The sequence below is a fragment of the Anser brachyrhynchus genome, assembly GCF_964034855.1.
Source record: "Anser brachyrhynchus genome assembly, chromosome: 3".
NCBI lineage: Eukaryota > Metazoa > Chordata > Aves > Anseriformes > Anatidae > Anser > Anser brachyrhynchus.
This window is the reverse complement of record NC_137696.1, coordinates 29,152,443-29,174,208: the sequence shown is the minus strand read 5'-3', so window position 1 is coordinate 29,174,208 and position 21,766 is coordinate 29,152,443. Positions and strand designations below refer to the sequence as shown.

Genomic DNA, 21,766 nt, shown 5'->3' with positions numbered 1-21,766 from the left:
CTTCTTCCCAGGGCGGGCTCCATCTCACACCAGGGAGCCGTGTGCCATCACGTGAACGCGGTGACTGTCCCACCTCCACACGGGCTTCGTGCGTGCCCTGCCAGCCCTCTGTGGCCACTGCATGCACCTCTCCCATCAGGCATTCCCCACCTCATGCTTTAGTTTCAGATCAGGGATGTGATAAGGTGTTGTTTTGGCACGTAGTGATTGTAAGCAACGATGTCTGAAGGGAGTCTGGGCCCGCCTCAGATGCGGCATTCATTATTTAGCCCCAAATTATATTTAATATGGCTAATCTGTGTGGTCACACCATCATGTGTGAAGTGTGATCTTTGAAATAAAACAAATCAGATCCAGCTCTGTTATACTGGATCCTCCGAGCTGATATGATGTTGTCTAAATTCATTCATTATTCTGGGTGCGTGGCTGATCCGGCGAGGAAAGGAAGCGTGCACAGTGCGGAGAGGCTTACAGAAATGTTGTTTAGAAGGGGCTGTACATATGGAAATTTGTTCTCATTACTTCCTTTGTGCTCCCCTCTTTACAAATGGAAATGACTGCTTCATAGCCAGTTCTCATTATACTTCTCTCCCATGAGGTGTGAAATCGGGACTGGGAGAAATCCCGCTGCCGCGCGGGACTGAAGACGAATGCCTGCCATTGGGCTGCTGCGCCGGGGCTGGGCAGCAAGGCCCTGTCCCACGGCATGGTACGGCATGGCCACAGCGGCCTCGGCGAGGGGAGCGGGGCCGGGCCAGGCCGAGGGTGGCAAGGCAGGGCTGAGGTGGACGTCAAGTCAGGGTCAGGCACAGCGTGTGTGGTGTATGCAATATGGGATAATACAGTTAAATACGCTTGTGAGGATGATGGCTCTCTGGAGGCCCCTGGTGAGCTTGGTCAGGGCAATGAGAGCCTGCTGGTGCCCTCTCGGCCCTGGCATCCATGTAGGTCCCATACATCTTCTGGTGAGGCAGCCGAGCAGATCCACCCCTCGGGGTTGTACAGCTGATTTCAACTTCTCTGCTCTTGCTTTGCATCAGTAGCAAACATGATCCAGGCTGTGAAGTGGCAGAGACGAATGAGTCACAGAAATGTCACTTCATTGCATTCCTGGACAAGGAGACAAGAAGCTAGTTGAACACCGTGGAGCTGATGTGTATAAATGGGTCACTTGTTTCCTTCGGAGAGGCGTGTGTTGGTTTTGAGCATGATGTGTATATTAGAGCTATCAGCAGTCTTGTTAAACATTTGCAGCACTGCTTTTATTACATTAAGTAGAGGTGCAAGGGTGGGAGAGGAGCAGAGGGTATAACAGCCTGTATCAGGTAATGATCCTGGCTGACTCTAGTGGGCCAGGAAAGCACATGGAAAGATCACATCTGATTTGTTAAATAAGATAGTTTAAATATTGGCACCAGCTTTTTAGCAAGACACAGTAATACTGCTTTACTCGGTTGTATTTCAATGTAAAGGAGCTCATGGCTGTGGCTTTTTTTTTTTCCTTCTGGAAAATGCAACATCCTGCTAAAGACATCACTGGGAAAAAAGTACATATTGGGGGTTCTTTTAGAAATCAAATTTTTCTTGTGTATGCTTTGCTCCACCAGCATAGCCATCTAATGTTCAAGCAACATTGTGAATGGTCCTATTCAGCAGCTGTTTAGGAAGCTTTCTTAAAACAGGAAAGCAAGGAGAGCAACAACAACAACATCTGAAGTTTTCATATGCGCTCCTCTGAGCAGGGTACAAAGGCAAAGAAGTGTTGTTATCCTCAGTGCACAGATGGAGGGGCTAGGCCTGACGGACTTTTTGATCGCAGTTACCAAGTTGGTACATAACTTTCTCAGATCCATGCTGATCAAAATTCCTTCCCTCAGGTGGTCTCCTGCTGGTCTGAGAGCAGATCCCAGGAAGGCAGAGTGGGGCTCAGGACACAAGCTTCCTGCGGCTGGCAGTGCTGACAGAAGCTGCGTGTTGAGGTAGCTTCCTGGGTATTCCTAATTCCTGTGTTCTGACACAGGTGATAAAGGGATTGCTAGATTTTGCTTCAGATATGCTTCAAGCTTGTGCAGCTTACAGAGGTAAATCTGTAATTTCAGATACTCTCTGAGCTCTGTCACAGAGTCACACTGCTAATTCACACAGAAAGCAGGGAATGAGGCCTCAAGAACTCACAAGATGTACTCATAAAATCCAGAACGTGTTTTCTTAGAATATACAAGTAAATTGTCTGATTTTGACCTTAAAGTCAACTAAATATTGTTATCTTTCAAGTAATTTTAAGTTGGTTTTTTTTTTTTCTCTCTTACAAATGGTCTTGATGGTGGATTAACGCATTCTTTTGTTCCAAAAAAAACCCAAAAAGAACTCAATCTTACCTACAAAGTATCTATAATTGAACTATTCTTCCCTCAGGGCGTGGTGAGGCACTGGACAGGTTGTCCAGAGAAGCTGTGGATGCCCCATCCCTGGAGGTGCTCAAGGCCAGGTTGGGTGAGGCGCTGGGCATCCTGATCTAGTGGGAGGTGTCCCTGCCCATGGCAGGGGGTTGGAACTGAATGGTCTTTAAGGTCCCTTCCAACCCAAGCCTTTCTATGATAATTTTAGTATTTAGTTGCTATGATTATATGAGCTACAGCAGGGTCAGGTCAGCCTCCGCACATGAGAAGTGTAACAGCTGTTCTATCAAAAAGGGGTTAACCACATATGGCCCTTTTTCTACAGATAACTTTTATGCAATAATTATATTTCATGCGATGTGGAGGTTGTTCACTGTCTATGTTTTCTACTGGCTGATTGCCAGCTTCAGGTGCCACTGTCCTTCCACAGCTGTGTGCGATAACTGCACCGTTGGTCGCTGTTTGGAGATGCTGTGGAAACAAGACACAAGTGGAAGTGAAGTAACTGCATACAGCCTGAGAGCAGCAGCATTAAAAACACCTTAGTCCTGAATTGATTGTTATGGCTTGATAAGCGATTGCAAGATTGCTTGGTTCCCTTATCTGTGTACTTCCATCCCTTGAGATGTTTGGATTTCTCTTAAGTGAGGACTCGATTCAGTGTCCTCACTTGTAGTACTAGTGTTATACCGATACAGCAATTATCCCAAATGCCATGTTCCTGTAAATTACTGATGTGTCCTCAGCCCTTCTTTTACTGCATGGAGCTGTAACAGGTAACATAATTTTTGTTACACAGAGAATTTCTTGTACAAGGCCTCTGTGATAAGACATTGCAGTTTGTGTATTGCTCGTGTAGCTGGTTGTAAGTAGTTGTTAAATTTGTTGCACTGCTTGCTTTCTTCTGCTTAACACCACGAGAGACAAGGCAACGCCACAGAATTGCTGAAATGATCTAGGAACATAACTGATTTTGTGGATGAGAAGAGAAAATTGTAGACTAAAGGTTGCTGCAAGTAGGAGGAGGACAGAGAATAACTGATCCGTAAATATACTTCACAATTAAAAATTTATTATTTTTTTCATCATTTAAGCATCTTACTTTCATGACCATTCCAGGATACCTTGTTCAGAAATTGGGTTGGGGAATTAAATTATAGTACTTCACCATTTTACCCAGATGTTTGCTTGCTGATGATGGGTGGTTTAAATTCTCACCCTTTCAAAGCCTTGATACAGCCTTGATTTCTCCAGAGCTCCCAAGCACTATGCAAAAAGGCTGACACACAAACCGAAATCCGAGAAGGGAGACCCCCAATTAGATTGATAAAGAAATCTTCATGAAATTCAAGCTGTAGTAAAGGGGAAGTTAACTCGTCCTTGTGCTCAGCCTGTCTTTCTTTGTGTGTCATGGGTATCTCTGCTCAGTAACAACAGATAACTAGATACTCGACTCGGGGTTGTGCCAGGCAGCAGCAGTCCAGCTCTGCCCTTGGGACGTGTCTGGTCTGGGGAGTTAGCTCTGTATTCTCACATTTCATCATGCAGCCGTAACAAAAGGACTCTCGTGGCTCTGATGTTTTGAATGGTGTCCGTAATGCTGTCAACAAATAATTACAAGCAGAAAATACCATAAAATCTTTGCAAGTGTTAGCTTTCCGTAATTGTTCACACTCTATTTAAGGAGGTTATTCTGGGAATGCCTGAGCAGACATTTAAGGATAAGCATAGCGTTGCCCTCATTATGCATGGCAAGACAGGTAGATTACTTTAAAGTGTTTTTGTTGCATGACACTTCAAAGAGGTAGCTCTTTTGCCTTGCTTCCGGGTGAAGATACATCTTTATTTACAGTGCTGCTTTTTGAAGCTTTTGTCTCTGTTGTTTTAAAAAAAAGAAAAAAGGCACAATTTCTTATTTTGTTTGCTTTGATTTCACGTTATTTTGGTGCGGTTCCCAACTAAAGACCTGGGAGGAGCAGGAAAGTTGCTTCTAGCTTATAGATTCACCCCTTCTTAATCTGGAAACTAAAGCTGTTTGGATTTCTTTTCTTTTCCTATTATCAATTGTGGCAGAAAGACTCTGCCAGGCAGTTTTAAGCTGTCTTTTTTTTACTCTAAATTCAGGTCCAGCAGTTGCAGTAATGTGGTTCTTTTGATTTTAGTTGAATTAGTCCAGAGTCAACGTGTGAGACCAGGATTGCAGCCTAAAATCTCAGACTTTTTTCCACTGACTAGCTGTACTGGAAAAACTACTAGTGTGTGAAGCTTATTTTAAAACATGAGGCAGAAAGCGTAACTGCTGTGTTTCTTTTGTTCTTTATACAGTATTTCAAGTAAATTACTTGTCAGAATTATGGTCAGGCGATACCACAAAAAATCAAACAATGTAGAGTGAAGTTACCAGCATCCCCCTGCTCACTTCATGTGTTATGTACAAGGGAAATAATGCTTCTGATCTGCATTGTACAGCATCTGGAGAGCTGCTAGTATCGTGGTTAGGTATCAGTAAGTGGGGTTTGGCTCCAAAGGCAATCATATCCTGTATGGGTACCCACATCCATGGGGCATTTAGCAGCATTTGTAAATAAGACAGCAGTTTTTCTCTTTCAGGTGCATGCTTAGTGCAATGCAAATGGTTTTGGCATCATCACTGAATCATGTCAAGGGGTGCTTTGTAAAATGATAGCCCGGTATTTTGAGCTACCTATGAAATTGTTTATTTGCATCTTATCTAGTTGATATCTTAGTTATCTAGTGTGTTTAACATGCTTTCTACATCCCTGACGTAGGTTGAATTGCTTTCTTGTTTAAGGCAGTCCTTGTCAGCAGGCAGCTTTCTTTAGTGCCATCAAGCATAAAAGCGAAATTATTTTAGCTATTGGTGAAGTGTGGATCCACTCTCAATAAGAACAAAGAAAAGTTACAGCTTTTGTGATCTGTATCTGTTTTTCCTGTTTCTGCTAAAAGGAACCTGTTTGCGTTATGCCAATGCTCAGAGACTACAGCTTTCTGCTCTCAGCAGTGCTGATCCTGAGTTGCAGTCATCCTGCACTGCAGATGATGGTCTTTGACTGTTATCTCTCCATTTGCAGTTTTTCTCAGCAGCGATAAGTACTCCTCGGAAAGCCACAGATGTAAGCATTCTCCAGGATGGTATAATTTAAAATTCACATAAGTAGACTACTATGTAATACATTGGTTAATGTCCTTAGCTGGAAATTACTTCATGTCTGCTGAAGACAAAGCTTTTGTGGTTACTGCCAACGTACCTGGGTGAGGTTCAGATCTAGACCTGGCAGCTGAGCATTTTGTGCTTTTCAGCCTTGTTCACGGATTCTGTATGGGACAGCTTCTGAGTCATCCTTACGGTGCTTCCCTGGCTTTCCTTTGCAGTGCCCCCTGCTGTACAGTGGTGATTTGCCTGAATATCTGGACCTTACCCACACTTGAAGCTGAAGCATCAACACCTGAAAATCCGTAACAATTAGCAAAGTTGGCCTGGAGTCTCCCATGCTGGTGCTGCTTGGCTCTGCTCCCAAGCTCTGCTGTGGATGGAGGGGAAAGATGTGGGAGCTCTTTGCTGGGCTCTAGTAGTGGGGCAAGGTGGCACCTTGAATATAGAGACCCCGCGAATCTGGGCGCTGCTTTACAGGGTGGGGGACGGCTGGGGTTGGGGCTGTGCCCGTGCTGGCAGAATTGTTGTCGCTCCTCCATCGTGGCACAGGTGAGACTTCCTCTTCACCCAGCCCAAGGAGGAGCAAAGCATGCAACGTGAAGGCTGAAAGCAGCAGCAAAATAACCGTGCTATGGTTTATGCTAGGGCTTTGTTTGCCATATGCATTTTTTTCAACTTAATTCACAGTCCTCTGTGTGCTGCACCTTACCTCACCATCCTTGCAGTTATCCCTGAATGCGTGCCGGGGGGTGATTTGATATCCCTGGTTTGAGTGCTCCCACACAACAGCCATAAAGCCAGTGAAATGCAAGTGAAATTCTGTGCATCAGGTCTTTTTTCCAGGCCTGTTTATTATCAACTGACGTGAGTGTATAGGTAGCTGAACTGTAAGTATGCAAAAATAAAATGCTTATTAGTAAGAACTCCTACACAAGGATACAGGCTGTTTTCAGACAGTAACGCTTAAGTTGGCCATTAATTTAGAAAAGTACCACAGTCGCATTTAAATATGTGAGCAATAAAAACTACTAGACTGTTCAATTTACATTTTAAACCCAGGAACCATAATTAGTCCTTAGGCTAAGATTTCAAGGATTAAAATTTCTTCTGGATTTGAAGAGGAACAGCTACAGCCAGTAGTTATGCACAACCTTGTATTTTTAAGGGCCTGTCCTCAAAAGTGGATTATGAAAATAATAATAATTAAAAAAAAATTGATCCCCAACTCCAGGAGATTAGGAAGAACTCAAATAATGCGAAGACCGCTTCCCTGACCAAAGCCGTTTCCACAGCACGATGCACACAGAAAAAGTCTTTTAATAGCACTGCTCAAGAACACACAGGCTGTTGAGAAACTGCATTCCTAATCAATGGGAGGACAAACTGGGTGGGGGGGACTCTTTAAATCAGGCTTAGATCATTGCCAGCTCAGGTCAGCTCAAGCAGCGCATACAGAGGTCAGCAGAGATTGGGCAGGTTTAAGAGATGCCTCAGTGATTGGGGTAGGGTACAGCTGGGTGATTAAGATACATTAATAAATTTTCCATGAGTCTAATTATGCTGCTGTACCAACGGTGTAGTAAAACTTAATGTGGATATGCTGCAGCCATGCAGCAGGGGAGTTGCATTGCTTCAGTTAATATCTTACGTGATAATTCTCTGCTTTTGGCCCTGCTACGTGATACTGCAGTTTACTTTATTGCAGAGTGGTCATAATTCAACAAATACAGGAGCTTTTCCTGGCATCTTACCAGGTCTACTTGCATCTTTCCACCTCTAAATTTTGTTCTTAGGATAGGCTGTAACACAGCACTGCTTAAACAATGCTGCCAGCCACTAATAAACCAGCAATCTGAAGCAATGACGGAATGTGATTAGGAACTGAAGAGGTGGGATATATCACAGCATCACGGAACTGGTGAGGCTGGCAGGGATCTCTGGAGGCTGACGTAGGGACACCCAGAGCAGGCTGCCCAGGGCCGTGTCCAGTTGGATGTTGAACATCTCCAAGGAGGAGGCTCCACAGCCTCTGGGCAGCCTGTGCCAGTGCTCCCATCACCGCACAGCACAGAAGGGCTGCCGGGTGCTGAGGGCACCGCCTGTGCTCCGCTTTGTGCCTGCGGCCTCTTGTCCTGGCGCTGGGCACCACTGAGAAGAGCCTGGCTCTGTCCTCTTTGCACCTGCCCTTCAGGTATTTATGGACCTCCTCTTCACCTGAGCCTCCTCTTCTCTAGTATATATATTTACATATATAAAAGCATAAAAGCTAACTTTACTGAATTCCAAATAGTTCTAATGCTTCCATAATTGCCTCTGGTTTTTCTTTGCACCTGGGAGTGCAGTTGTTTACTATTATGGGTTCCAGTTCAGCAAGTATTTCTGAAGTGTTTGGCTTTATTTAATGAATATTAAAATAATTTAAGCAAGCAAACAAAAGTTGTGCTTGGGTCTTTTTCTGTGCACGGTAATTGAAAATGCCCAGGTTCCTGTCTGGATGAGTTGTGAGTAAGGGGAGGCAGACTGGAAGGAATTAGCATCTAAAGGCACTGTAAAGGGGTTTGTAGAAACACTCTCTGAAAAGGGTGACTTTGCTATTTATCATCTGAATGCTGTATTTTGAACAGCGTATTGTAAAGCTTCAGAGTATCCTTCAGAAATAACTTTTTAAATTTGAAAATTATCATTTCATTCATAGTCTGATTTAGTACCTTCAGAGTAGGACTGCACTCTGGGAGAAACAGAGAAGTAGGCATACATTATAACACAGTGTTACCCAGTGCCCAGCATTACACAGGGCCGCATGCATCATGTCTCTGTAGATGCAGTAGCTGGAAAATTTGATGCACAACCCATGGAGCAATTTTGTGTAAGCCAGCGGGATCACCTCTGGTGGGCTTTGAAGTTAGCAGTCCCGTATCTGTGTGTTGAATGATAGCTGAAGATAGGTAGGGTTTACTTTTCCAGCCCCCTAAAGGTGGTAACGAGGTGTCAGGCTGCACAGTGCTTGTCATGCATCCTGTTGGGCATGTCCTGCCGTGAATGGTCAGCAGCGGTCCACCTGGAAGCGAGGGACAGACCTGAAATTAAAGTTAAAAATCCAGAGTTTGCCCTCTATTTCAGATGTTGGACCAGATAATAGGTTTCTTCCAACTAATCTTTAATTTTGAATGTGTTATTTTTCCTGAAAATGTGACAGTTTTACTGATCTCATAAGGATGTTAGCACTTGTAGGTAAGAGAGGTCTTGGCCTCAAATGCTGGTTTGCTTTGGCTTTTTATTCAACCTGACAAATCAGTGCCTGGTCCTCCTCCTCATCCCCACAGCTGTGTCTCCTTGATTCTGTACAGGGTGGTTACTTCAGTGTCCTGTCACATGTGAAGAGTTGTTTAAGGATAGATTTTCCTGAGTGCAAAGTCTTGGCAGCAACTTAGGTGCTTCCAAATCCAAGTCACAGTAACATGTACGCTCCTGAAGTCAAGCTTTTCAAAGAGACCTTTTTTTTTTTTTTAATTGATTTAATAACTACTCTTGTGCTTTGATGACTTTTGAGGACTGTGTGGCCAAGTCTCATCTAAAAACAGTATGAAGGTCCCACAGCAAGTAAGGCACTTTTGGGAAATGTAAGATGCAACTGCTGCCCCTTTCTCTTAGCTCTCACAGGCTGGAGGAAACAAAACACCGTTTCCTAGCGTTTGGACATTTTGTGATAGCTCAAGAGGCCCCAGCACATTGCTAGCATGATTCTTTTGCAGTACGGTAGATGATTAGGAAATGTGAATGAATTTCATTATGGATACATAATTAAATGGTTTTTCAGATGATTTGAAGTGAGGTAATGAAGACATACCAGACTTTTGAGAGCTGTGATCCAAGCAACTACTTTTCGATTGAAAGCTTAGTTTTACCCTACTATCTTCAGTTTAAAATCTAGAATGGGCCAGAAACATGATCTTATCTAGATGTTCACAAAGTATCTAGAAGCATTTTGGAAGAGGAGATAGGAAGTTCAAGGGAAGGAACTATTCCAAAAGCTGTTCCTGCTGCAGTTAGTTTGTGTTAATTCTTTTTTGAGCACGTAATGAAAACAAGTTTCATATTCGTTACACTGAAAGGTGAGTACATAACATGTCAAAATGCAGTTTTAAACCAGCAAGACTATTGAATAAGCTGTGTGTGACAGAGCAGTGTCTCCTGCCCACTTGGGGTTGGAGACTTTTTTGGGAGGAGGTGATATGGTAGATAAAGCGTTGCTGTTACCTTGACACAGGCTTCACAGTCCTCTTCACAAAAAAGCCTGTTGGAGTTTTGTGAAGCAGTTCACCTGGGTAAGTCGAGAATTTGGTTGTGATTCCACTGATGATTCTCACCCAGCATCCCTTTGCTAAAAGTCCAGCTGTCTAAAAATAAAAAATATGTATGTAAATCTTACAGAATTTGCTAGATTAGGTAATAGCATATGAATTTGTTCTTAGATGTACAGATAGCATATGTTAGTGAATACTAATTCATCTTTCCATGAAAAAAGATTATGAAAATCTGAGTCATCTCACGAAACTTGGTTTTCAAGTCTAAAATCAAATTACTGCTGACAGTCAACAAATTTTAAGATTTAAGGTGCTGTGTGGCTTGTATTTGAATAGGCAAACCTACCTCAGTCATTTCCTAAGGTTAGTACTTAGTATGACCCTAGTAATATTGTTTACAGAAGTGCATTTTATATATACGATTCTGCAGAGAAATGTTGGTGCAGAATGCAGGCATGTGTACTTCTGAATGGAGTCTGAAGGACGTTATGGGGTGGATGACATTTTCTGTACGAGGATGCAGTGATTTAGGGTGATAAGGTAAAGCTGGGGACCCACCAGAAAGGAGAGCCCTTGAACTGTGATGTCAGGGTAAGGGCAGAATGAGGGAGAGCAAAAGGCCTGAGAAAAGAAAATACATTACAGTGCTGGCCCAGGGCAAAAAGTGTGATTTCCTTGGAACTATGGACCTGAATAGATCAGTAACTTCTGGTTGCTTGGGTTTATGAAGAGAAACTGTTAAAGCATGGAAAAGGCTCCTGTGAGTGTATCTTGCGAGAGGGCAGCTCGTGCTGCTGTCTGATTATGGAGGTCACACACAAGGATGACACGTGGGCCGTTTGCATCAGAAAAAACGCCAGACAGAATTGGAAATGACGTCCTTGCTGGGTTAGTGTTGCTCGATGCGTCCTTCCCTGCAACATCACCTTCTGGAGACAAAGTTCTTCAGTCTGTTCGTCAGGTTCATCCTGTGTCCAGTCATGAAATGGAACAGAGAGGTGAAAAGAGTTTAAAGAGCCCCTGCTTGCTTCGGGCTGTCCTCGGGCCACTTTTCAGGTGTGGATGCACTTGTGCAAATCTGCTCTGAGTGAATTGGTTAATCCAGGATCGTGTGGAAGCAGAACACGATGCCTTTGTTTTGCTGACTGACAGTGGAGGTGCCGTACGCATTTCCCCACACCTCGTAGCAGTGCACGTGATTCCTGTAGGGCAAGGATGGGCCTGCAAGGCAGAGGTACCTCCTCCTCCAGCCCAGCTCTGAGAGGGCTGCCTCTTGCCCCTGCAGCAAGAAGTGCTTTGGGATCTGTGTGGCTCCTCCTAGAGCAGCTGTAGCAAGAATAAATTAAAAAAAGTTCTTTTCCCTGTCCCATAGCGGGTGACTTTGTCTCCCCCCTTCCTTTTCAGCTTAATTAGATCAGGAGGAGATAATCTGCTGGATGCAATCCCTGACACCTGTTACTGTACAGGAGAAACTCCCTGCCTTCCAAGAGGATTACCACAGGCCTGATTATAGCGCCATGAGAGCCCCATAAAGCCATGTCGTGGGCACTGAGAAGGAATTTTATCTTAAGTCTGAGGCATCTAGAAAAGATTTCTAGCGTGTACCTACGTATCCTGCCAAGGTCTCTTATAACTAGGATTTAATGTACATGTACTGGCTTGCGATAACAACCAAGTCATAAGGACCACTGCCGGCGCATTTTCTGTGTGCCAGGTCTTTAAAGCATTATAAAAAATGCTTGATGTCTATCTGGCAAGGTTTCCAAAAGTACCCTTTTTGAAAACCCAAACCAAAAAAGCAGCTCTAGAGCCTGTCATCTTTTAACGTGCTGTCTCTGTCTGCACAGAGCAGACACCAGAATATTGCTTCCAGGAAAGGGATGGTTTTATTGCATCCGTTGACATGCTTTCAAGCTAAATGTTACCATAGACAAAGTACATCCAGGCTTTAGCTTGCTATTGAAGGTAAAACCCACTCTACACTGGCCTAATATTACTGAAGAAACTAAGCTAGTTCGTTGCTAAAAATCCCTTTGGAGATACCTCAGCAGTTTTGTTTTGTGAAACAAATAATTAAATGAGAAAGTATAATTTTGCTTTAGGGTGTTGTGAAGACAATTGATGAACATTTGTAAATGTCTCGGTGAAAATCACTCCGGTCCCATGACTGTATTTCACCATGAAACAAGGACAGAACAATTAAGAGATCCATGAAACACACAGCTCTTCACAGGGGGAAAAAAATAACGTTTTCTAGCTCTATTGCAGGGTCAAACATTGCACTGCCTGGGCTCTCTGTGTGCCCAGGAAGGGTCCCAGCACGCACAGTCCCCAGAAGTGCAGGGCAGAGCCCGAGGCAGCCAGCCCTGCTGAGGGCAGGCTGTTAAGGCTCAGCAAGACGGGAGCACAGTTCAGCAGCACCCAGTCTAGCATGGGCTTGAAGCCTGGACAAAGCCAGCCTGCAAAATACCTCGTGAGCATGCTTCAGAAAGAGTATTCTGTTGTGGAGAGGGTATGTCTTCTCTCCATCCCTTCTGCAGGCCACTGAGGAATCTCATTTCTGCCAGCAGGCTCCTCTGCTCAGAATTTTCTCCAAATGGGAGCGCAGAAGCCCTTTTTTTGAAAGCAGCAGTTGTTGGTTCAAGGGTGGCATATAGAAAACCAGTCAAACACACAACCAGAGTTCCTGTGTTGACAATGACAAAAAGACAAAAAAAAAAAAACCTCAAATACCTTCCTCCCTTTCCCTTCCCCTCAACAAAACATTAGGGCCTAATGCTGGGGCTTTCAGCCTGTAAATTCTAAGATGAGGATGGAGAAAATGAGCAGAGGAGGAAAAGTATCAACAAAGGCAGCTTCATTTATCTGATTCTGAAATCCACTGATACAGATTTTTCAAGTGATCTGCAACTGCCCTGGGAAAGGGTTGTCCTTTTGGCTTGTGACCTCCTGCTGCTCACTTGCTTAGCTGCTAAAAGCTCCAGTGAAAAAGGGTGACTTCCGCTAAACAGAATTAAAAATAATGACAAAATGTGACGTTTCCCCAGCAAAAGTGTTATATACTAGAGGAGTATTTCTTTTTTATTAAATAAATAAATAAAAACCTAACAAGTACAGATCAGGCAAATGGGGCTGTCTCTTCTGCACTGGCACGGTGCTATTCTGACCCCATTAGCTGTCACTGGGCTGCAGAGCACATGCATCAATTTTACACCCAGCTGCAGGGTATCCAAACCAGCCTCAGTCAGAGATTTCTTCAGACTCTTTTTGCAGAACAGGTAGCTGGATTTGTGCTGATTTTTAATAACCTGCATTATGGTTATGCATGCCTGTGTGCATAGGAAGCACTGTAGCCAGCGTAAAGCATCGGGATGCGTTCAGGGATTTTGCTTGACAGACAAACCTGCCACAAAGGAGAGGATTGAAACAGACCTCTATAATTCAGCAAGTGTCCTTCGGGGATGTGGAGCAGGAGTAACCCTGAACCAGTTCGCTGAAAATGGAAAAGACTGAAGCTTTAGTCAATCCAGGTTTCCCCTTTCGAATTTTGTGGGTTGGCTCTAGTTATAATACCAAATTGCTAATAAAATTAATTAAAAGCATCGTAAGTTGGTCATCCCAGGAGTATTTCTGTGTGAAGCAGTCATTAATTATTCTGACTAGGATTGTCTGTCTTTCTATTTATAGGCTGGCCATGGGCAACACTGACTGTTCTCGGGTTCCTGTACTGCTATTCTCACGTGGGAATCGAATGGGAACGCACTTACGCTGTGAATTAAGGGTGACGCAGAGCGACGAGTTTCATGGCAGCTTACACGTCGACGGTTTTCTACACTGGACGTCTTATCCGCAGAACAATGTGCCAGACCAAGTATTTGGTCAATGTGTTAAAACTAAAAGCTCATTTAGTTCCTTCTGGGTGGTGAATTCAGGAATTTAAGCAGAAACACTAATGGGCTATATGAAGGGTGGGGAGAAATTATGAAGCATTTTGAATGATGTTATTTTTATAAAACAAGTCTGTGACTGTACGCTGAAAGTGTGCACCTCAAAATATGTATTTCACATATGATAAAGACTGTTTTTATTTCTTCCAATATTTTGCTGCCTATTTTGTCGTACTGAAGAAAATTCTTTTTTCCTACATTGCACAATTCAAAAAAAACCTCCAATCTCTCTCAGCTTCTGTCCAGGGGCACACAGGGCTGTGCCCTGCACTTACATTACTTGTGACAGGCAGGGTGCTCATCAGTTCATTTTGATTGCTTTCTGATTTAAGGTAGAACATTTTTGGTGTTCTCACTGCTTGCAGTTTTTCAGCCTTATAGGACTTTCTAGTTACTGTAGCAAAGTCTGCTTTTTCTCTTTAATTTCTCATTTAAACACTTTTTTTTGGTATTCTTGGGAGTGTATGTGTTTGATCATTCAAAAAGAGGAAGGCAGGCCTTAAAAAAAAAAAAAGTCAACTTTTATTTTTAAATCTAATATGACCTTACAGCTCCTTGGGCTTTAAGTGCTGTCTGCCTTGGGTTAGCACTAAAGCGTGTAATATTACCTCTGTGATGGAGTGAATCCCACCTTCAGGGGAGCTGGTTAGTCTGCCTCTGGTGCTTTTCTATGAAAGGAGATAAGCCAGGGCTGACTGAATGGTAGGTCTGCTTCATCCTCTGCTGTCCAGGCAATTAGCTCCTGCAATATTAAAGAGACAGACTAGGAGCAGCATTATAAGAGCTTTAAAAAAAAAAATAAAATAAAAATTGTCTGTTACAGTGGCACCAAATGAGCCAGAGCTCCATGTCCTTTGCCCGCAGCCAGACCTGTCACAGCAGCATCTTTGCTGAAACACGGGGTTGCCCAGAGCTGGCAAAGTTCTGCCTGTCTGGTTGCGAGCCTTGAGGCTGCGAGTGCTGGCACGCGCCGTTTTGCAGGGGGAAGGGAGACCCTACCCACCTCTGGTACAAGGGGCACCTCCCAGTCTGTTCCCTGTTAATCAGCCTGAAGGCCTTTAGTGTATGTGGCTGGGCTTTCCTTTAGGCACAGCAAAAGGCCACCAGCCCTGGAGAAGAGCACTGCTTCTGCCGAGAGCAGCTCCTGCACCCGAAGCAGCAGGGCTCCTCTCCAAACTGGTTCCGTGCCCCCGGCAGCCATCCCAGCCTGTCGGGAGGCACAGATGAGTGTCCTGCTGTCCGTCGCTCCTGCAGCTTTGGACAGTCTGATCGAGATCATCCCTTCAGCAAGAAATTCAGTCCCTGAGATAGGCTTCAGCTCAGTGCCTGCATTTCTGATGTCTCTGCTGCTCTGACGCCTTCTTCCCCTTCATTTGTTGCTGCAGAAAAAAGGGCAGAGTCTTCAGCCGTCTACCCATCCAGAGACCCAGCCTTTCCCTTACTATTTCAGGGCAGAACCTCCAGCCCTTTATTTTTAGGGAAGGATTTTTCCACTGTGCAAATGCAGTTATTTCCCTTGGAAGTTATCTCTAGGAGATACGATGGACTGTTGAAAATAAGACGCACCATGCGTGCTGCCCGGCCAGAGACGTGGCCCTCTGGATTGATTTACGGTGATTACAGGGTTCCTCTCAGCCAGAGAAGTATTTTGCTCTCAGCCTGCAAATTTTCTAAAAAGGTCTGAAATTGGCCTCAGCTTTGGAGTAGCACTGAGCTAAGGGCAAGAACTTCCTGAAACTTAACTCAGACTTTGTAATTAAGTGGAATTAGCATTGGAGTGAAAAGTCATGAGTCTGTTCCTCAGTCTGATCGATTACCATTACTGCATGACACGAGTGGCTACTGAGTGATGGGATTCCAATTTGTATGCATGCAAAGTGCCCTGCTCTAATATGGCAATGACCCTGAAGGTCAGCTAGACTATGCTTCTTTCTAAAACAAAATTGTTTTTTATATGTATTTTTTCAGTGCTTTATACATCTTCCCTAATTTTGTATCCTTTTCTGTTTCAAAAAATAAAGCTGAAACTGACAGTTGGTTTGAGAACTGTGTCTTAGAAACCTACAGTTTGGCATAAGAAAAGTAAGTGCTTCCCTGCCATTTAGAAACGCTCCAATGCGCTGGAAGCCTGCAGGATGGGCGCAGTACAGACTGGTTGTGTTTGTCCCCCTTGTGCACATATGGAACGTGCATTTCCTGATGGGGTGAGTTTGAAAACCAAATACACCATGGGTATATTAGCTATGGTGACATTTCAGTGTGTGAAGCTTCTGTGAGTGGTCAACACGAGCAGGATGGAAGTAAAAGGATGAAAGTAAAATGATGCTTCCCTTTCTAACGTTGCTAATCTGGTCCATAGTCAAAAGCATGAAGATTGCTAGCACAATTTAAGAAATAGATACTATTTCTTAAATATTTATCATCAAGGAAGTAAATAAATTTCTTCGCTCTCAGTCTTTCCAGGGGTTCCTTTTCTGCTACTTTGAAGTATTTTCACGAACAAGCCCACTCTCAAGGTTTCTGATCCATCCTGCTTACTGAGCACCAGTAGGCCAGGCGTAAGGCACACTTGGTCACCCAGACAGCTCTGTTCAGAGCACAGGCTGTGCCTGAAGCACTCTAAATGTGTGTAGTCAGCTATACCTTCAGCTTGGAGGCCCGTTCCTCAGCACGACCTGCACATTTTCATTATCACATGGTGCCTGCTGGAATTGAAATTAGGTGGTAGCCAGAAGTGCCGTCCTCCGTGTCCTCTGTGATGGTCCTAGGGAGGTGGGAGTCTGCAGAGGCTTGGAAGAGACAGAAGTAATGACCCCAGTTGCCAAAGGAAAAAATAAATAAATTAAAGGTATGGGGAGGAGGAGAAGGTGACTTCCAGACACTAAGGAAAAGCTAATTACAGGCCCTAGGAAACAGTTGACAAAGAACTTTCCAAAGTCGGACATTGGCCATTTCAAACCAAAGGGGAGGCGATTGTAGGCTGGGGGAGGCAGGGGCAGTGCTGCTGGTAGCCCTGGAAGTCAGACTGCTGTGACCGAAAGCACGAGGTGGTGGCTGTGAAACAGCTGGGCAGGCGCGTGGTGCCTGCTGACAAAAACAGGTCAAAAGTGATTGTGAAAAGCACGGCTAAGCAACTAGCAAGCATCGTATATATGGCTTTAGCAGCTACCACAAAGCTGTAGCAATCAAGTCACGCATGCACGTATGCGTTCATCCCCTAACCCCTACTTGGTTAACAAAGTGCTCACAGCCATAATTATTACTGGGGATGGCAGGATTACGCTAAGTGGCTCTTTCTTTAATTCTGCATTGATTAGAGGGCAAGCGAGGCTTTGCTCACATATCTTTTTCACATCTCAGAGCTAAAAGCAGATTAGTCGGAATAACCAGCTTACCACAGGTCATAAGAAAAACAGCTTAACTATGAAAACCTGCAGCAATTTTGTTATTAGTCATAGCAGTCGCACAGTGCCTCTCCCTTCTCTTGCACACCCGCTTCATTTCCTGCATCACTGCTGCCCCTTGAGCCGGTTGCAGCCCACACTTGATAACGGGAGGCTTACCTTCCCCAGGCATGCTGGCGTGATTTTCCTCAAGGAGCTGTGAAGAGCGAGGGGATTGCTATGCATGGTGTGTCACAGCTTCTCCTGCCTGTGCTTTATAGTCAAACACCCCCCTGGTAGCTCTCCCTGTTATTGCTTTGCAAAATAACTCTCTCCACGCACAGCCGCTTGTTAGTCAAGTCATATATTTTAATGCAGCAGGGACAGCTGACATATTGCTTGCCACAAAGCCTCTGAAGAACTCTGCATCTGTAACACCTGTGAGGAATGAGGGAAGAGCTGCATTACAACAGAGTTTTGCTTGCATTAAGAGACCTCTGAGACTGCCCCTCCCTGGTGCCCCTCTCTGCCGAGCCCCCTCAGGCTGGGGTGCCCAGGGCACTGTGTGCCCCTGCACCCATTTCAGCAGTTTCACCAGTAGCTGCCTGTGGAGCAGTGTCTTGGCTAGTTACTTGTAAAAGGAAGCAGAGATGAAGCCAACTGCTCTGCTCGAGTTTTCCACTTTCAGCAAAGGAGATAATGTCAAGCTAAAGGCCTGCTGAGAACAGCTAACACCGAGCTGTGTCCCAGCCATGGTGGCGCGAGTCACCTGCACCTGAGCTTACTGCAGGTGGACCTGCAGGCTCAGGCGTCCCAGGCCTGTGCATGAGCCTTGTCAGCTCCAAGCATGAGCAGATTCCAGGGGTGCCTCCAGTGCCCAGGAGGAGAGGGAGAGGAAAAGAAAAAGCCTAATGAACCTGACCCCTATATTTTAGGAGAACACTCTCAAGGTCCAACTTCCAAGCAGCTTCTGAGCCTCTCCATTCAGGGAAGTTGCCACAGCCCTCCAGCCTCCTGTCAGCATCCCTGGCCTTGGAAACTGCTGCTCCAAGAAGTGGGCTCTTGCCAACAGAGAACATGGCAGGGTGGGAACTGCATGGCAGCATTAGGTAAGGGAATCCAACACACAGATACTAGGAAAACCTTTTCATTCCATATGCTGGGAGTCACAAAGCTCTGGACGAGAGCAAATAAAGCTAACATGAACATTTTAACAGGCAAATTTTGACCACAAATTGGGCTGCACCGCTTTTCATCACATTTGGGGCCAGTTGGGTCTGAGTGTAAATAAGCTAAGGCACTGGTGTACCAGATCCTGTCAGAAATGGGTCAGACAAAAATGGGGTACCTGTGGCATATGAATTCACGAGCAACATTCAGAATACAGGTAACAAAAATACATCACTATCTACAGGGATTTAGGAAAAGCTTTACATACGGTTGAGTAGCTGAAGTGAATCACTGCTGACAGGTGCATCATGCAAGCACTGAAAAATTAAAGTTTACTGAAGAAATAAAACAGAGACATGACTTTGGTTATAACCTGTGAAGTTTAAATTGCACCAGCACTCCCTCTAGATATTTCTTGACAAAATTAATTAATTTTTATGGACCACAGAACTGATATCCCTGCACTAGTGCATTGGAGTTTCCAAATTAGATGGCAAAAATAGAACAACTGGAAATGATATTTGAAGCCCAGAAACATCCACACCATTGGTGAAGGAATTTAAAAGGAAAAATCCTATGGAAAGAAGAAACTTCAGCTGATTTTTTTAGACTGCTGCTGGAAGAGTTAAGTTTGTTTTAAATGCACAGGTAATGTGGGAGTATTACCTTATAGTAATCCAAATTGCACAGAGATAAAAGTACACATTTACGAGACAGTTTTTTCAGTGGTATTATTGCTAATTTATAGTTATGGGTTTCTTTGTTCTTATGGCAGTAGTATTTGTGCTGAGGTGGTGGTTTGTGCTGAAATTACGGACTAACAATGTTCATCTGGTCACATCTCTCCTTAAGGCTACTTCAGCAATCCTTCAGCCGCCTTCCCCCCAGCCTGGCATCCTGCCCCAAGGCTGCCCCTTCGGTCAGGGTCAGTTCTTGCTGCAAACACAGAGGCTGGCACAGCCTCGCTGCTACCCTGGCTCACGTCTGCCTGGGGCAGGTGAGCCATGCATCTATCTACCCTGCAGCTGGGGCTGGGCAGGTAAAAGCCTGCCCTCGGTACCCTGCCTGCATGTGGCCTTGCTGTGGGTCCCACGCTAAAACACCGTGTGGCAGCATCATAGTCCAGCCCCACTGGGGCTCTGCTTTACCGCAGGCCCACTGTGAATCACACTATGACATGACAAAACACAGGAGAAAGAAACATGGAGAAAACCCCCTGTGGGTTGGGCTCAAAGGGTTGTAGTAAATGGGGTTACTTCAGGCTGGCAGCCTGTCACTCGTGGGGTTTCACTGGGCTGCATTTTAGGGCCAGCTCTCTTCAATGTGTTCACAAGTGACTTGGATGTAGGACTAGAAGGTGTTTTGAGTAAGTTTGCAGATGTTACTGAAGAGGAAGAAGCTGTTGACTCTGTCAAGGGTGGGGAGGCCTTGCAGAGAGATCTTGACAAATTAGACAGCTGGGCCATCACCAGCATTACGAAGATTAACAAGAGCAAGTGCTGGATTCTGCACCTGGGAAGGGGCAACCCTGGCTGTATGTACAGACCAGGAGACGAGATGCTGGAGATCAGCCCTGCAGAAAGGGATCTGGGGGTTTGGGCCGATGGCAAGTTGAAGATGAGCCAGCAGTGTGCCCTGGTAGCCAGGAGGGCCAACCGTATCCTGGGGTGCGTCAGGCACAGCACTGCCAGCCGGCCGAGGGACGGGATTGTCCAACTCTGCTCTGTGCTGTGTGGCCTCACCTCGAGTGCTGTGTGCAGTTCTGGGCACCACAACACAAGGAAGTAAAACTATTAGAGAGCATCTACACTACTACACTGTCAACACTAAAGAACATAAAACTATTAGAGTGTACAGGATGGCTACAAAGTTGGTGAAGGGCCTAGAGGGGAAGACACAGGAGGAGCGGCTGAGGCCCCTTGGTTTGTTCAGCCCAGAGCAGAGCAGGCTGAGGGGAGGCCTCATGGCGGCCTGCAGCTCCCTCAGAGGGGAGCGGAGGGGCAGGCGCTGAGCTCTGCTCTCTGGGGACAGCGACAGGACCCGAGGGAACGGCATGGGGCTGGGACAGGGGAGGGTCAGGCTGGGGGTTAGGGAAAGGTTCTGCACCCAGAGGGTGCTCGGGCACTGGGACACACTCCTCAGGGAAGTGGTTATAGGACTGAGCCTGCTGGAGCTCAAGAAGCATTTGGACAACACTGTCAGACACAGGGTCCGATTTTTTGGTTGGTGCTTTGGAGACCCAGGAGTTGGACTTGATGATCCTTGTGGGTCCCTTCCAATTGAGGATGTTCTATGATTCTGTGAGTCTGTGACTTGGAGACCGTAGGACCCTTCAGCACAAGGGCCTCTGACTGCACCTCCTTCCAGCCTGGCAGCAAAAGCAATTGTTTCAGGAAACTGTTTTTAACTCCTTCAAGCCCCAAACATGCTGGAGCCCCCAGTGCTCCAGATAGCAACGTCCCAGTGGTAGCCCAGAAGGTCACCAAGGACATGTGAGCAAGCAAGCTCTGGGTCCTGACCTCAGAACTTGTTAATTGAGATGTCTCCTGACCCACACTTGGTATGCCACCATTGGTGTTTCTGGCCAGACCTTAGCAGCTTTTGCTCAGGTTATTTATTCTCAGAGTTCCTCAATCTGACCAAATCCTGTCAAATGTTTGTGAAAACTGAGACCTACAAAGGATTTTCTGTATTAAGTCCTGCTTACCTTGAGTGGTTATGCCAATAACCAATGACATTTGGTTGACCAAGAAAAATTGCAGGTTAAATATGAACACTGACTTGTTATACGGGTTTTAAAAGTATGAAAGTCATCCAAAATACAATACTGTACCTTTTCTTTCCACTCACCCACAGATGGCAGTCACCACTACTACCACAGCCATGAAAATGCGACTGCTCATCGCCATGGTGGCAGCAAACAAGCAAGTCTCACAATCCCACTCATTATTAAGCTTTTTTGGGGAAAGCGTCAGTGAGATTTCACAGCACTCACATAATTCCACCGGGACTCCCCTCTCAGTAACGTCTTACTCATCAGAGGCTGCAAGCAAAGTGTGCCATGATCCCTGTCCCTACCTACCTGTTAGTTGCCCTCACTTCACAAGTGTCCGTGGTCCCACAGTCTCTCACTGGACATGCAGAGGTAAGGACATTGTGTCGGGGAGCACCGCCATCATTCCCCTCTTGGCAGGTCTTACCAAGGGCTCCTCCTGCTCCAGAGGCAGCCAAGCCTAAGGTGAGATGGGGCCAAGGTGCCGCAGGGGAGGGATGTGGCACAGGGTAAGCACAAGACTGGCATTGGATGTCCTGAAGAACCCCTGTACTCATGCAGATGGAGCATCTCCCAGGCTACCTGAAGCTTGGGGGGGGCTCCAGACCTCACCTG

General features: G+C 45.4%; 1 protein-coding gene across 4 annotated transcripts in view; it reads left to right on the top strand.

Annotated features, from left to right (window-relative positions):
* The window catches only part of HHAT (hedgehog acyltransferase), a 166,400-nt gene extending 150,542 nt beyond the window's left edge, over nucleotides 1–15,858 (top strand). For 3 of the 4 annotated variants that reach the window (XM_080586363.1, XM_080586361.1, XM_080586364.1), the window contains one exon: nucleotides 13,566–15,858. In XM_080586363.1, the coding sequence (XP_080442489.1) occupies nucleotides 13,566–13,818 (253 nt within the window). In that variant the 3' untranslated portion in view covers nucleotides 13,819–15,858. The other variant, XM_080586362.1, reaches the window with a different exon arrangement.
* Nucleotides 15,859–21,766: the final 5,908 nt, after the last annotated feature.